Source organism: Ovis aries, chromosome 15 (assembly GCF_016772045.2).
Source record: "Ovis aries strain OAR_USU_Benz2616 breed Rambouillet chromosome 15, ARS-UI_Ramb_v3.0, whole genome shotgun sequence".
NCBI lineage: Eukaryota > Metazoa > Chordata > Mammalia > Artiodactyla > Bovidae > Ovis > Ovis aries.
Genome location: NC_056068.1, coordinates 64,601,299 through 64,617,675, shown reverse-complemented (window position 1 = coordinate 64,617,675; position 16,377 = coordinate 64,601,299). Strand labels below are relative to the sequence as shown.

The 16,377-nt window shown below is 43.0% G+C and overlaps 1 protein-coding gene across 5 annotated transcripts in view; it reads left to right on the top strand.

Moving 5' to 3' along the window:
- The window catches only part of SLC1A2 (solute carrier family 1 member 2), a 166,388-nt gene that overhangs the window by 122,507 nt on the left and 27,504 nt on the right, over nt 1–16,377 (top strand). For 2 of the 5 annotated variants that reach the window (XM_027979630.2, XM_060399519.1), the window contains exons 7-9: nt 1,602–1,835; nt 8,795–8,989; nt 13,398–13,532. In XM_027979630.2, the coding sequence (XP_027835431.1) occupies nt 1,602–1,835; nt 8,795–8,989; nt 13,398–13,532 (564 nt within the window). Of the gene's footprint in view, nt 1–1,601; nt 1,836–8,794; nt 8,990–9,778; nt 10,137–13,397; nt 13,533–16,377 lie in introns of those variants that run through there. The other 3 variants (XM_060399520.1, XM_060399521.1, XM_060399522.1) reach the window with 2 other exon arrangements.

Here is a 16,377-nt window from a genome sequence, read left to right as displayed (position 1 = left end):
GGAGCTGAGATCCCACATGCCTTGTGGCCAAAAAGCCAAGGCATAAAACAGAAGCAGTATTGTGATACATTCAGTAAAGACTTAAAAAAAAAAAAAAAACTTAAAAGAAAGGAAACCTAATTCTCACAGCAATCCCATGAGGTTGTAGTTAGCCTCTCTAAGCCTTGACTTGCACATCTGTAAAATGGAAATAAGTCACCAACCAAGGTCATAGAGCTGGTAAATGGCTGGACAACCTCCACGTCTCGTATAATGGTGAATATGACTCTCATCTACTCCTCATGGCTTTGCTTTGACCCAGGAAGTGCTTGCTTGCTCCAAACACAATTGATAGAAAAAAACCCACCAAATCTGCTCACTGATCTTTTCTTTTTTCTGACTCCCCTCCCGCAGCTGGGAGCCTGACTTCATTTGCCCCAGTCTTTCTTTCAAATATATTCATAATTCTTAATAAGGTGGCAGTGTTCCCACAGACATGTTCATTTCAGTCAGAAGTATCACAGGCTGAACAATTTCATGCACCAACACCAGCAGGTTAAGCAGTGAAAAAGGGGTGTTGCCAAACATGTGAAAAGCATACTCAGGGTAAGAGAGAAAGAACATGGTTGGCTGAATGAAGAGTGAGGATGATGGTAGATTTTTTCCAAGCACACTATAAAATAGTATAGACATAGAAAATAAGTTTTTCTTAGGATAGATTGATAGGTGGCAAACTGTTTGCTTCTGTACAAAAAGCTACAACTGCTCCTTCAAGGAAGTGGTTTGGTGGGTAGAGATGAAAACCCCCAGTGGTAGTGTTTCACAGATCTGAGATTATTCTCCTCCCCCTCTTTCCTGGTTTCATGATCTTGGGCCTGACTTTTCCGAACCTCAATTTCCTCATTTGCCAAACAGCCATAATGAAATCTTGGTTTTAGGGTTGTGGTAAGAATTAAATGTGTGGACGTCTCCCCATAATGCTTGAAATACAATGAGTGGCAGCCAGCATTCTTGTTGGAATAAGTATGGAAAGAAACACTTTCAAACTTGGAAGTGATAAAATCACGTTTCTCTAAACATGCTCTTTGGCTCATATGATTTTCTTGTTTGGGCAGCTCTCTCTCTCTTTCTCTAAATTCCTTCCAGGCCAAAAACAAAGCACAGTTTACAAACACCAGTGTTCATAAATTGATGAAGCTCGGATGAGTTTTCTGGGAAGCTCTAGATTTATTCTCAATTTTCAGGAAAGATATGGAATAGAGAAGTCAAACAAGATTATCAAAGATGTAACTTGGGTGTCTCTTAACTTTAAGCATGGTGCTTACTTAAGAGGTGGTAAAACTTGTCTCCTCTAACCCTAAAAAATTACCTGAGCAACAAAGTTTATCTTGGGATTTTTCATCAGAGCAGGAGCCACTGGGTCCATAGAAAAGATTTCAGATAATGTGGCTAGTCAGAAGCAAAATATAGTATGTATTGAATCTCCTGGTCCTCTTTTGTAAACACTCTTTGTATAGAAATGTGGAGGGTTTTCCTCAGGGTATGGTACCTAGGAGGGCCCAGATTTTAAATTCTAAATCCCATCACCAGCTCTTTCATGCTTTTTCTTTTCTATTTTTCAGGTACTCTCCCCTGGGTATTGCCTGCCTAATCTGTGGGAAGATCATTGCAATCAAGGACTTAGAAGTGGTTGCTAGGCAACTGGGGATGTACATGATCACGGTGATTGTCGGCCTCATCATCCATGGGGGGATCTTTCTCCCCTTGATTTACTTTCTAGTGACCAGGAAAAACCCTTTCTCCTTTTTTGCTGGCATTTTCCAAGCTTGGATCACTGCCCTGGGTACCGCTTCCAGGTAGAGAACACAAGAAATCACCGTTTCTCTCTGCTTGCTCCTTTAACTTCTTTGCCACTCCTTTTTCAAAATCTTCCCATCACAGTATTCAGTGAGAACACTTTTCACATATTATTAAAATATTTTTGAAAAAGTAGAACACTGTAGATTCTTGAATCCTTTTAGGAACTTTTGATTTTTCTGCTGAACTTTTTGCTGGTATGCCGCTGTCCTAGAACTATGATCTCATATAACATTTCCCAGGTGAATGCATACGGTTCATCTTTAGGCATAATTTGCCACATATAGCATTAGGGAAAAGTGGTAGTAGCTCAGTCATGTCTGATTCTTTGTGACCCCATGGACTGTAGCCTGCCAGTCTCCTCTATCCATAGTATTCTCCAGGCAAGAATATTGGAGTGGGTAGCCATTCCCTTCTTTAAGAGATCTTCCCAACAGAGGGATTGAACCGGGGTCTCCCGCATTGCAGGCAGATTCTTTATGATCTGAGCCACAGGGAAGCACAGATAGCATCAGTTCAGCTTTAAATGTTTTCCAAAAGGGTGTAACAGGACGCTACTTTATTTAAGAAATTCTCTCACCTGTGATTTGAAAAATGCTATTACAGCATATCACTCTATTGAGTAATTTTTCAAGAATAAGAAAAAAAGGTTTTGCAGGATGAATGGTAGGTTAGGTGAGATTTTTCAGACAAACTGGAAATCAGACAAGTCTGAACCTGTAATGGACTATTCAGTCCCATTGATTTTGAGGAAAGTCAGGTTGGTATTGATTTGACTTAACATTGACTAAGAGTTGGTTCCTTCTTTGTTACCTAGTTCCAGTGCCTCAGAAGCCAGTGAGGGCTCCAGAGATATGCAGACCAAAAAAGCAAAAACTCTTCTTCCTTGGATACCACTTTGGACTGAATTTAGCAAAAACAAACCAACAAATCAACAAAAACAAGTACATAAGAAACACCAAGCAATGTAGAATTTCCAAGACTAAAAGAGCTTTATTCTCTCAGCCTGCAATATTCGCTTTTATTTCTGCACATGTGTCCTTGGTTCACGAAACAAAGACTGAGGCTATAAAGTAGGTGTCAGGGAGACAGACAGACTCTGCAACCCACAGCCCAGTGTGATCGCTGGAGTCACAGGTTGGCAGGTCCTTGTTACAGAGCCCAGGACCACGCTCCGCCAGGGAGGCAGCTACACAGGGAAACTGCTGCTCCTGAACTACTGAGCAGGCCATCAGGTTTTTCTCAAGTTACATAATAGGCCTATAGTGGTGATGCCTAGGAAGCCACATTATATTTCCATCTTGCAAATCAATGAGAAGTTTGGACTAGTAGGATGTAAGGTTTCAGAAAAAGTGAAAAAATATATACAATCTGGGAGATCTAGATTCTGCATTTGGTTTCTCAAGACGAAGGAAAGCACTCCAAAATTTCCTTTTTCCTTCTTGGTCCTATAAATTTCTTATGGTTAAAGAGTTCTATCCCTAAAAATCCTGTCTTTTTAGTGAAAAAGTTAACGTTTTTTTCAAAAATAAAGCAATCACGTTTAGTTTCATTTCTGTTTTCTGGTTATGAGCATGATGTTTTCTCATTATGAACAAGTTCAGACAGTGAATAAAAGTTTGGAGAAAAAACAGGCATCACCACTGATACTTAAGTAGTAACATTTTAGTTAATCTTTACAGTTATGTACATTTCCATCTCTTATTATATGCAGATATTGTACATTGCTAAAGTGATTTGAGAAGATCCCTTGCAGAAGGAAATAGCAACCCACTCCCGTATTCTTGCCTGGGATATCCCATGGACAGAGGAGCCTGGCGGGCTACAGTTCATGGGGTTGCAAAAGAGTAGGACCATGACTTAGTGACTAAACCAAAATCAACAAAATTTTCACTGGTCAACATATCATAAGAGTTATGTTATATCTGTTAATATAGCTCTTACTGTAACTATATTTCTATTACTACTATTTTTAAACTTCATAATAATATACTGTATGTACTATAAAACAATCCCATCCCAAATGTATATTTAAGCCTTGTATATTGAATAGGGCTGTGACACGCAGCATTGTAAATACATCTCTGCAAGGATGTCTGATGATCTCCTCAGGATAAATTTTGAGTTTCTGAATCTGCTGGTAAGCCCATTGATGGTTTTGAAGCATATTACCAGATTACTATTTGGAAAAGTACGTTAGTTTATGTCCCTGCTAACTGGGGACATAAAAGCAGTCATTTTAACACTTTCCAAACCTATTGGTGAAAAGTGATCTCACTGAATTTGCATTACTCTGATTACTGGGGAGGGAAAACATCTTTTTGTGTTCTTTTTGATCATCCTTCCCTCCCCTCCCCTGCCCTGTGAATTGTTTGTGAGCTTACTTTCCTGTTGGGGTATTTATCCTTTCCTGATTGGTTTTCAGCTCTCTTCATGTATAAAAATATCAGCTTATGTATCATATGTTGCAAATAATGCCCCTCTTCACTTGATATTTGTCTTAATATTTTACTGTGCTTTGTATCACTAGCAGGTTTTAATTTGTGGAGCTTCCCCCACGGCTCAGTGATGAAAAGAATCTCCCTGCGGTACAGGAAACACAGGCTTGATCCCTGGGTCAGGAAGATCCCCTGGAGAAGGGCATGGCAACCCACTCCAGTATTCTTGCCAGGAAAACTGCATGGACAGAGGAGCCTGGTGGGCTACAGTCCATAGTGTTGCAAAAAGTTGGACATGACTGAAGCAACTGAGCACAAAGCCATCAATCTTTTCCTTTAGTATTTAAAATTTTGACTTTGCTTAGGAATATCTTTTCCACCAAAGGTTGTAAAATATTACTTTATATTTTATTCCAGTGCCATTATGGTTTTGACTATCTCAAAATATTATTATCTTTTCTTTTGAATGACTAGACAATTCTCCTAGTCCCTTTATACGACAAAGGTAAATCTTAAAATCACTGGGAAAACCCAAAATTATATCTAAATCAAAGACAAATTCTTGGGTTATCTGACCAAGACCACAAACATTAGGTGCATTTCTCCCCCTTTACCTTGTATTTTATTTGAAAAAAGAATATGGTTTTAATCTTTGGTTAAAATGTGGCTTTTGCCTGGATGTAGAAAATCCCATGGACAGAGGAGCCTGGTGGGCTGCAGTCCATGGGGTCGCTAAGAGTCGGACATGACTGAGTGACTTCACTTTTCACTTTCATGCATTGGAGAAGAAAATGGCACCCCACTCTAATATTCTTGCCTGGAGAATCCCAGGCACGGAGGAGCCCGGTGGGCTACCATCTATGGGGTCGTACAGAGTCGGACACGACTGAAGCGACTTAGCAGCAGCAGAAGAATTTCTTTTATTTTCTTTTTAAAGTCACGGTGGCAGGAGTCATGTACTGAGAATTAACTCAAGGTTTCTTTCCCATTATGACCACAAGGGAAAAGCCCCAGGGACACAGTTAAATGCACTTTCTACCTCCTCAGACCTTGGCCTGTATGGGACATAGAGGGGAGGTTTGGCCCCATTTTCTCAGCAGGCACAGGGGCTGGTGTCAGGGCAGCTGGGTTGCGGTAGGGGGTGGCCTGGGACACATCTCTCTGCATCCCTCTGACCTCAGTGCCTGCTGTTAAAACTAATCTGGATAAAAAAAAAAACAAGAAAATTATATCTAAATCATATGACCGTGGAGGCAGGAGCCAAAAAAAAAAAACGAAAACAAAAAAACCACAATGTCAGAATGTCAGCCTGTCAATACAAGAAAGAGTTAAAATTCTCAAATCCTAATTTGGACTGATGGGGTACATATGAATTTTTAAGACACAAAGCATATCCCCTAGTGGCAGTAAGAATATTTTCATGCCTCACCAATTGTGTTCCTCAATCTCTTGAATTGTCTAAAGACCCTTTGATGACAGTGTGGGGAAATGAATGCAGTAATAATAGTGGATATATTCCCGTTGTCCCAGCAGTGTCCTTAGATTCATACCAGTGAGAATCTAGCTGCCCACAGCAGCTATGCTGCCATTTCAGACCAATCATGGTGTCCTGGTGACATCAAAGGGTCTTAGAAAGGGGCTGGGGGTGTGGGAGAGGAATAAAGGACATTAGGTGAAAGTGAGGGTATTAGCTGCTCCCTTGCATTCGACTCTTTGTGACCCCATGGACTGTAGCCCATCAGGCTTCTGTGTCCATGGAATTCTCTAGGCAAGAATACTGGAGTGAGTTGCCATTCCCTTTCCAGGGGATCTTCCCCGCCTAGGGATCCAACCTGGGTCTCCTGCGTTGCACGCAGATTCTTTGCCATCTGAGCCACCAGGGAAGCCAGAGGACGCTAACTTCTCTTGAAATAGCTGGGGCAGCAAGCCAGGTACAACAACACTCCCACATGTAAATGAGGCCAGACCCCAACCTTTTCCCTGGGTTCCTGGGGTTTTTTAAATGAGAAGTTTCCAAACATCCATAACTTTCCCCCACCTAAAGCCATAGAGGAGGCATGAGACAGCCCCTGACCTGAAATCACAAAGAATGGTTCAGTAAGATGACTCTGGCTACTCTAGGTTGCTAATAGGGCTTGTGGGTCTGTGGGATGTTAAGGTACAGATTTACGAGACCCTAAGTTTGGAGCTTCAGGGTCCTTGGTTCTGAGTTGGTCCTGGAATCTGCATTTTGTTTATCATGCCTGAAGCTGACAGTCCTCTTCCACTCTGAGAAACCAAGACCTTTGCAAGTGTCTTTGTCCAGCCCTAATCCTGACAAGTAGGAGGGAACTATGACTAAGGCTATAATGACAAGAAGACAAATGTGCCGTCCACACTAGGGGTTTCTCTCAAGTCAGTTTGCTAAAGTTTGAATAAGAAAAAAGAGAATGGCTCACAAGATATTCCCATGGCAGTTGGAATGTTCTGCGTTGCTTTCCATATTCATTAAACTTTGAAGCAAATCCACTTGCCCTCCCATCACCTCTGTCCACATGGAAATAAAAAGTCTGGCTTTCAGCGACTCTTACTCTTGTAGGTCTCCTCTTTTAGAAGACACCAAACATGTCAGGAGTTCTGGCCTTTGAGAATGATTCCTAAGGTCATGAATTTGCATCCCACACCTGGGAGGAGTGGGAGTGAAGTCACTCCACATTGGGTCTTTGATTAGCTACAGAGCTTTCCTGCCCTATGTCATAGGAGAGACTCTAGAGTTGGCAATGACGATTTATCAGGGAGTTGAAATGTCTGTGAGGATCCCCAGGGAATTGGAAAATTCTGAAAGAGATGGGGATACCAGACCACCTGATCTGCCTCTTGAGAAACCTATATGCAGGTCAGGAAGCAACAGTTAGAACTGGACATGGAACAACAGACTGGTTCCAAATAGGAAAAGGAGTACATCAAGGCTGTATATTGTCACCCTGCTTATTTAACTTCTATGCAGAGTACATCATGAGAAATGCTGGGCTCGAAGAACCTCAAGCTGGAATCAAGATTGCTGGGAAATATCAATAACCTCAGATATGCAGATGACACCACCTTTATGGCAGAAAGTGAAGAGGAACTAAAAAGCCTCTTGATGAAAGTGAAAGTGGAGAGTGAAAAAGTTGGCTTAAAGCTCAACATTCAGAAAATGAAGATCATGGCATCTGGTCCCATCACTTCATGGCAAATAGATGGGGAAACAGTGGAAACAGTATCAGACTTTATCTTTTTGGGCTCCAAAATCACTGCAGATGGTGACTGAAGCCATGAAATTAAAAGACGCTTACTCCTTGGAAGGGAAGTTATGACCAACCTAGATAGCATATTCAAAAGCAGAGACATTACTTTGCCAAGAAAGGTCCGTCTAGTCAAGGCTATGGTTTTCCAGTGGTCATGTATGGATGTGAGAGTTGGACTGTGAAGAAAGCTAAGCGCCGAAGAATTGATGGTTTTGAGCTGTGGTGTTGGAGAAGACTCTTGAGAGTCCCTTGGACTGCAAGGAGATCCAACCAGTCCATTCTAAAGATCAGCCCTGGGTGTTCTTTGGAAGGAATGATGCTAAAGCTGAAACTCCAGTACTTTGGCCACCTCATGTGAAGAGTTGACTCATTGGAAAAGACTCTGATGCTGGGAGGGATTGGGGGCAGGAGGAGAAGCGGATGACAGAGGATGAGATGGCTGGATGGCATCACTGACTCGATGGATGTGAGTGTGAGTGAATTCCGGGAGATGGTGATGGACAGGGAGGCCTGGCGTGCTACGATTCATGAGGTCGCAAAGAGGTGGACACGACTGAGTGACTGAACTGAACTGAACTGAACTGGATTCTTGCTGAATGGTGCTTGCCATATTTGTCCAGCTTTCTCAAAATTAGCAAGCCAGCTCAGGGCAATTCCCAGGGGCTGGGTACAACCCATATAGTTAATCTTGTTGGAAACAGTGTTTCTAGCATAAAATTACGGGTCATTCAAACATTCTTCATTCTGTCTTACTATTAGTAGCTGATCCTTTTCCTTCCCTTTATTTTGCAGCCCCATTAATGTGGGCAATCACACAGGTTTTGAATATTTAATCCAAGATGGAAACAGGGGCCAAAGGGAAAGGAGAACTTGAAGCTCTGAGGAGATCTCAAAAACTAGAACCAACAAAAATATTTTGCTGCCTAATTAGCATCTTAATAAGATTGAATGTGAGCCTCCAAATCAAGGGTTTTTTTGTTTGTTTCTGTTTTGTTTTTGTTTTGCTTTATGGCTAGAATTAAAATTTATTTGAATTTAAAACATTTTTTACTGGAGTACAGAACTCTATTCAATACTGTGTAATGGCCTATATGGCAAATTGATGGGTTTTAATTTAGTTCTAGATGCTGCTTTTTTCAAGTCACATTGCTTGACTGGAACAAAGAACAAACGCTTTGCGGTGGCATTTCAGACAGTGCTTTGTCCTGCTTCTCTAAAGTGGACATAACTCTCGTCTCTCTTGTTGTCCCGTAGTGCCGGAACTTTGCCCGTCACCTTCCGCTGCTTGGAAGAAAATCTGGGGATCGATAAGCGTGTGACTAGATTTGTCCTGCCAGTCGGAGCGACCATTAACATGGATGGCACGGCCCTTTATGAAGCGGTGGCTGCCATCTTCATAGCCCAAATGAATGGCGTCGTCCTAGATGGAGGCCAGATTGTGACCGTAAGGTGAGTGACGTGGGTGGGATGAAGCACTGAAGCAATCCTTTACACTTTTGTCCCTTCCACACTAATTCCATTTCACAAAGGCCACTTCAGTTTCAGTTATCCGGGTAGAAGGATGGTGAAAGACGTGAAAGAGCAGAGGAATTATTGGCGAGCTCAAAGGGAAGATGGGACGAGGAATTAAGCAGGCTCACTCTAATGCCTTCTGTTTGTATTGCCTATGTGAAATTGCTTCAGAAATTTGATATTAATTGATTTTAACCATCGAGTAATGTTCCAAGGCAGTTACTTCTATATTTAATAGATGAAGAAGCATAGGCTTCAGGAGCTTGGTAGTTTGTCTGAAGATGTAATACCATCAGTAATGAGCCAGAAGGGCTGTTACTGGGACCTACATCAACTGACTCTGGATCCAGTTTTTCTTAAAATATGCTCCCTTCAGCTTTCCAGGGAATGACAGCATAACTGATAAAGTACTTGGAGGAAGAGATTCCTCAATACAGCACGTAACATTTTATTACAAATAAATAGTAATTTTTTTTTGTTTTTGCTAAAGTCATTTTACCTATGTATTTATCATTTTTAAAAATTCAGAAAGAACACTTTTCCAATATGTCATTAAAGACATATCGCTTCTCTGCAGACTTAAAGATCACACCTACTTGTATGTATTAGTTTATCTAATCCTCACAACCATCCTAGGAGGTACGTACTTGTCTCAGTCAGCTCAGGCTGTGTAACAAAATACCACAAGACTATTCGGCTCAAACAGAAGATGTTTATTTCTTACAGTTCTGGAGGATGGGAAGTCCAAGATTAAGGTGCCAGTGGGTTCAGCTCCTGAAGAATGTCCTCTTCCAGATTTGCAAATAACCGCCTTCTAGATGTTCACTCAGATGGCCTTACCTTGGTACCTGGAGAGAGACAGCAAGTTCTCTTATGTCTCCTCCTACAAGGACACGAATCTCACCATGAGAACTCTACCTTCATGACCAAGGCTCCATCTCCAAGTACCATCATATTGGAGATTAGGGCTTCAACAGATGAATTTGGGGAGGACGCACCTCAACCTGTAGCAGTACTGTAAAGGAGCCTCAATTTCAAATAATGGGACAATAATCACATATTCTAGGTTGGTTGAGAGCACTGTGCCTGATATATAGTCACCTGTCAATAAATCTTAGCTACTAGTATTATTACTATTATTGATGCCTAATCAAATACAGTACTCCTAACATATGACAGAAAAAGGTGACAGTGATATAGTGAGTAACATGATGTTACTCAGTGGAAAACATGCTTTATGTCAAATTATCAAGCCTTCTAAGTCGTGTCCTGACAGACTGTACAGGACTGCCAACCTCCCTTCCTTTTCAATTCAAAGACAAACCAACCTCCCTTACTTTAAAATTCAAAGACAAATGGGGCTTTTTAATGTCTCTGAAGTCTCCCATTGATGAAGCAACCATGCTTCCCATCAAGCTCACATCATTAGATGAGAACTTGCAGATCACACCAGGTGACTGAGATTATGCTTGAATTATTTAAATTTACCCTTTATTTTAATAATGATAGTACGGAGAATTTTCACAGGACAAAGGATAAAGTTGGCCAAATATATTTAATAGTGGTGCCTCTGACAAGTTCAATCAAATCCGCTGTTTGTAGACATCACAAGGGCTATCTCTGGGAAACACCTCCCCCCCTAAGGAGTATATGTAGTTCATATACTCCGTATGTAGTATATGTATATTTAGTATATGCAGTTAGCTAGTTTCCTGGCTGCTACTTAGTATATGTAGTATATGTAATTCCAATTTAGTCAGAGAAAAACAGCCAAGTCTAGCTTCATTGCTGTGCCTCCAAGTACATTTCTCGTCTTCTCATTCCCCTGCATGTAGCAAAACAGTGGCCAGGAATTCTCAGCAAATTTGTGAAGTCTTAGAGTTCAATGTGCGGAGAAGGCAATGGCACCCCACTCCAGTACTCTTGCCTGGAGAATCCCATGGATGGAGGAGCCTGGTAGGCTGCAGTCCATGGGGTCGCTAAGAGTCGGACACAACTGAGCGACTTCACTTTCACTTTTCACTTTCATGCATTGGAGAAGGAAATGGCAACCCACTCCAGGGTTCTTGCCTGGAGAATCCCAGGGACTGGGGAGCCTGGTGGGCTGCTGTCTGTGGAGTCGCACAGAGTCGGACACGACTGATGTGATTTAGCAGCAGCAGTAGCAGAGTTCAATGTGAGGAGGGATCAAGAGACCTAAAAAGGCAGCATGGCATTGGAATCGAGTAGACGAGTGCTCAAATCCCAGCAGACCATGTTCAGCTGAGTGACCGTAAGTTTCTCCACCCGTCCAGTGCTGCAGTTAATGTGTGTGTGGTGTCTTGTACAACATCCAAAAACCAGCCAGAGGAGTGAGCCAGAGGAGCGGAAGGACGTGAAGATCAGGAAGGGATAAAGAGAGGGAAGATCTCCGCCCAGGGGCTGTTGCAGGGCTTAGAGTTCCACAGGCACCCCACCTATGTTCGGGTCAGGAAATGACTGAGATGGAGGAACAGAAAGAGAGCCAGCTTCCAGGAAGATTTCTTTATAGAAGTTTGTCTCACACAACCAAGGGGTAGCAAGACAACGTGGCCACAGCACCCAGGGATGTGCAAGAGTGACTCACAGAACAGAAGCAACTGAGGTTGCAAGCAAAACAGCCTCAGCCAAGACCGCTGGAACTTAGGAAGTTCCCCTTCCCTGGTGTGTTCTATCCATGTTGGGGAAATGGCTGAGAATTCCCACCTGCCAGCTCTCGGGACTTTAGGGAAGTTTTCATCACAAAGCAGCCTCATCCTGCCCAGATTTCCCAATGAGAATAAGAACTCACATGTATTAGCAGGAGGGGAATTTGCAGTGTGCCAGCCTCTTCTAAGTGCTTAATTTCTGAGCTCCTGCATACCCCATGAGTGAGACCCCATTGTTATCTCTTGCTTTATAGATAAGGGAATCAAGGCACAAAGACGTTAAGTAAGTTGCCCAAAGTCATGGGCTTAATAAGTGCCAGAATTGGGATTTGAAGCTAGGTCGTTCAACTTGAGAACCTTCTCTGATAACCACTACTAATTATTATCTCTTATGACCTAAATGGATGCCCCCCACCCCCCAAAATGGAGCTCTTTAAACCCTTACATCAGCTCCGTATTGCTGGGGCAGGGTAAAAGCAAAGATGAGTTCTAATCCCACCTAGGGGGAGTATCTGTTTTGTGATAAGCCTAAATGGGGGAAGGATGGCAATATGGAAAAAGCAGTGCAAACCACGAAACGTCCTGGGAGCTTTCTTTCCTCGTGTGTAAGATTAGGTAAATTCAGGTTCCTTTTGACTGTAATACCAGGGCTCTGTACATGGACACACCAGTTGGCAAACCAGCCTGGGAGTCTGAGTCTTGGTTTGAAGCCAGAAGACCTACTGTAAAAACTCTATAAAAACTGTAAAACAGACAAACAAAAAACTTTATATAACCACCGAGAAAGCAGCCGCCTATTTCTTTTCAGCAGTCAGAAAAGCAAGTTGGGAATCCATATTTTCATAAGCTGTCCATTCAGAAATGACAGCTTTTATAAACAGCATCCAGAATAGAGGGAGAAAAAGTCACTGTCCTTTGCTTGACCACAGAGGCCCTCTGGTGTCTAGGAGGGGTGCTTGAACCCTAGATTAAACTCGTTTCCAGAGACAACTTCAAAATGGCACTGGGTATGCCCTTGGCGTCCCTTGAAAAGCAAGGAATGAGATGTTTCAGGAAGAAGGTCTCCCATTTTTTTATTATCATTTCTTGGCGCCCTGTTTCTGGATAATGTACTTTCCAGCCCATGGTGAAATGTCCAGGCATCTAAAGTTTAATGCCATTTGGAATTCTGTCAGTTTGTTTCCCCGATGTCCACTCAGTTGGGTCTGGATATTTGCTATTCTGAGTTCTCATGTTAATGTTGGCAATGACCTCCTCAGACTCTTGCCACTTAGTCTAGAAGTCTCTGTTTCTCACAGAGACATAAAGACGTAAGCAGAAATGAATGCAGTGGTGTTCCTGTGGAAGGATTAAGGGTGATTTGTTTTTCTTCTTTAGTATTTCCTTGCCTGCATTTAGAGCCATGCTTACCTTATTTGAGCCCTGTGATATATTTGGTGAATGGCATGGCATGATGGGGGCAAGACTCTGATCCATGAATTTATAAGCTTCCATCAGACTGAGCAAAACCCAAATAGACCCTGTTTCCTGGATCTTGGTACTCCAGATTCCTCTATTCCTTGGGAGGAAAAAGGGATTTTATGACTGCTGGGAAAATTAGAGCTTAAAATTGCCTGCCAGTGATGGTTTTGGCAAGGCTACTTTCTCTTCCTTTGACCTGACCTTTTTCGTTCTCACAGCCTCACGGCCACACTGGCCAGCGTTGGTGCAGCCAGTATTCCCAGTGCTGGGCTGGTCACCATGCTCCTTATCCTGACGGCTGTGGGCCTGCCGACCGAGGACATCAGCCTGCTGGTGGCTGTGGACTGGCTGCTGTAAGTGTCTGTGTGTGCAGCTCTGCTGGGAATGTGAATACTGCCGCCCAGGGGTGGACAAGATGCAAGGTTGCACCAAGATCTTCTTCGCCAGTCCCCATGACAATACTCTCATTTCCTCCCTCCTTTCTTCCCCCTAACATTTACTGAGTGCCTCTTTGGGAACCAGAGAAGAAAAATAATGTTTGAGAGGTTCAGAGTCTAGTGGAGGAAGCAAATTAATTAAAATACAAAGTTAAAAGCAGAGCTACAGGGACAAATTACTGTTGAAGCATGCAGGGGATCTCAAAACTGAGTGAGCTGATTATACTGAGTGAACAAAGCACAAAGGAGTATATACTGTATGATTCCATTTATGTGATGCTCTAGGAAAGATAATATGATCTCCAGCAGTAAAAAGAGATCATGGTTGCCTGGGCCCAGAAATCAAGGCGTGAGGATTAACCGGGAAGGGCACAAAGAAGGCTTTAGGAGTCATAGAAATGTTCCATAGACGCAAGTATGCACAGGTGTTCACATAAGTGGAAACTCGTCAAAACATACACTTAAATGGGTACATTCCATTGTATAATTTATATACTTCCATAATGTATATTTCTAAATTGCACACACATAGAATAATAGTGAGAGAGATAGACACCCATCCCACACTAGGATGGAAAGGCAGAGTGGAGAGATCAGAAAACAAGGGAAATAGCTACTGAATACTATGTGTCAGCTACACTGAGTCCTTCACAGGTTTCTTTAACGATGATGAAGATTTGGTGCTATCACTTTCATTTTATAAATAGGAAAACTGAGGTTTAGGGAGAACGAATAGAGATTCGACCCTCGGTCTGCTTGGGTTTGGAGGCCACCACATTCATAATCACGGCCACATTCAAGTTTCTAAAGGTAGTGATACCTAAGCTGGACCCTAACAGGTAGGTAGACGTTACCCAGTTTAGGACATTCTGGTCAAGGCAAGCCTACGCAAAGGCTCAGAGGCAACAAATAAAGTGGTTTCGTACTGTTGGAGCACAAAGTGAAAGGTAGGGAGTGGTGAAAGGTGACATAAGGTAGACAGCCTTGAGCCCATGCAGAGATGCTTGAACTTGACAGTGTACATGTAGCCCAGCTCGCTTTCCCAGTGAAGGACATTATCCTAGTGTGAGACTCACTATCTGTTCCCAAAGGTGGGTCAGTCTATCCAGATGGCCCCCGGTAGGAGGCTGGCATATTTTTGCCAAGGTCTTCCTAGGGCTCTGATGTTCTATGGGATGTACACTGGTACTTCCAGTCCAGTCCTGGCACTCCGTGACAGGGGCCAGCCCTTGGCTTCAGAGTCAGAGGCTCGGAATGACGAGCACAGAGATCCAAAGTGTTCACACTTAATTTTGTAAAATTGCCCTACCTGCCAGTAGCGATTTTTCTGACATTTATTGACATGGATTTTAAGAGCCAGAAGCCACATTTTATGGACTTGAGTTCCTGCATGCTAGAGAAGTTCCACTTCTCTACAAGCACCCTTCCGAAGAGAGAAATGTGTGAGTGGCCGAAGGGAAGAAGGAGATCTTGGAAGGGGAGAAGGAAGCCTTGTCTTTCCAGAAAACTTGCCTATTCTTGAGGCTTGGTTACAAATGAGAAGTGGACAGAATCTGTTCAACTCAGGAGGGGCACGGATCTTCCTAACTGGTTCTTCTGTCACCAGAGAAATGCCCTGGAAATGCCTTTCACGGGAGACGAATCTTATCTGTCCCTGCTCGTCTCTTTCAACGGGGGTAGAGGAGCCTTAGCCCTAGTTTGGCGGTTCTCTGTGCCCCGTGCTGGCCCCAAGGGGCAGGCTGTCTCATGATATCCATCCAAACAAGGCAGTTATGGGGGCAGCTGAGATTGGTTGGTGGGGTTTGGTGGAAGGATTTGGAGCAAATAGGATGAGAGAGACTAAGGGGTGGGGTTGGTTTTGGTTAGGAGGAGGACAAAGTGGAAATAAAGACGTTGGCCACTGTTGGGGACAGAGCACACAGCAGGAGCTCAATAATTGCATGCTAAAGTGACACACAGAGCTGCTTTGTGATAACCAGGGGCCTTTCCACACATGAAGAATGATAGAAGAAGCCATTGAAGTTCCAGCTGCTTACCTTGTGACTTTAGCTTCCTCTACCTCTTTGACCTTTGAACTTATGTTGTTAGGATCCGTTGCCTACTCTCTTCTTGGACTTGTCGCCAAGGCCTGAAATCCACCATTAGAGATGTATCTCTTTAGCAATGATTAGTATAGATGCTGCCCCCCATTATAATGCAAATTCATTTTAGTGGAAAAATATACTCGATTTATCAGGATTGAAGAAAAGGAGCTAATATTTGGTGGGTGCCGCCATGCTCTTTACATTGGTTTACAGTTAATACATAAAGAGCACAGAGGTGTGTTTCACAGATGAGGAAACCAAGTGTCAAAAGGCACAGGGTAGCTTGTGTGGCCGGGTCAGGGCCCTTCACACCACCCCACACAGGTGCAAAGGGGTCCAGAATCAGAATGGTTGGGAAAAACAAGCTGATTCGGGGGCATCCCTCGTTCTACATTCTAACCAGAGAGTTTTTTGTCTGACTTGTTTTTTTTTTCTTCCCCTCTCTCAGGATTAAAACAAAACAAAACAAGGAGGTTAAGTGGGGACAAACAGGGTACAATGAAGGTCTCAGCCACTCTAAGACTTCAAGTCCTCTGGCTCCCTTGGATCAGCCATTGTGGGCTGGTCTTCCTGGCAGTCATCTTCCAAGCCTCTTGGAGGAGAGTCAGCTCATGAAACATGCATGACCCTGCCTCCTCCTGACCTAAATGTCAGCGAATGGGCGCTCACAGGCTCAC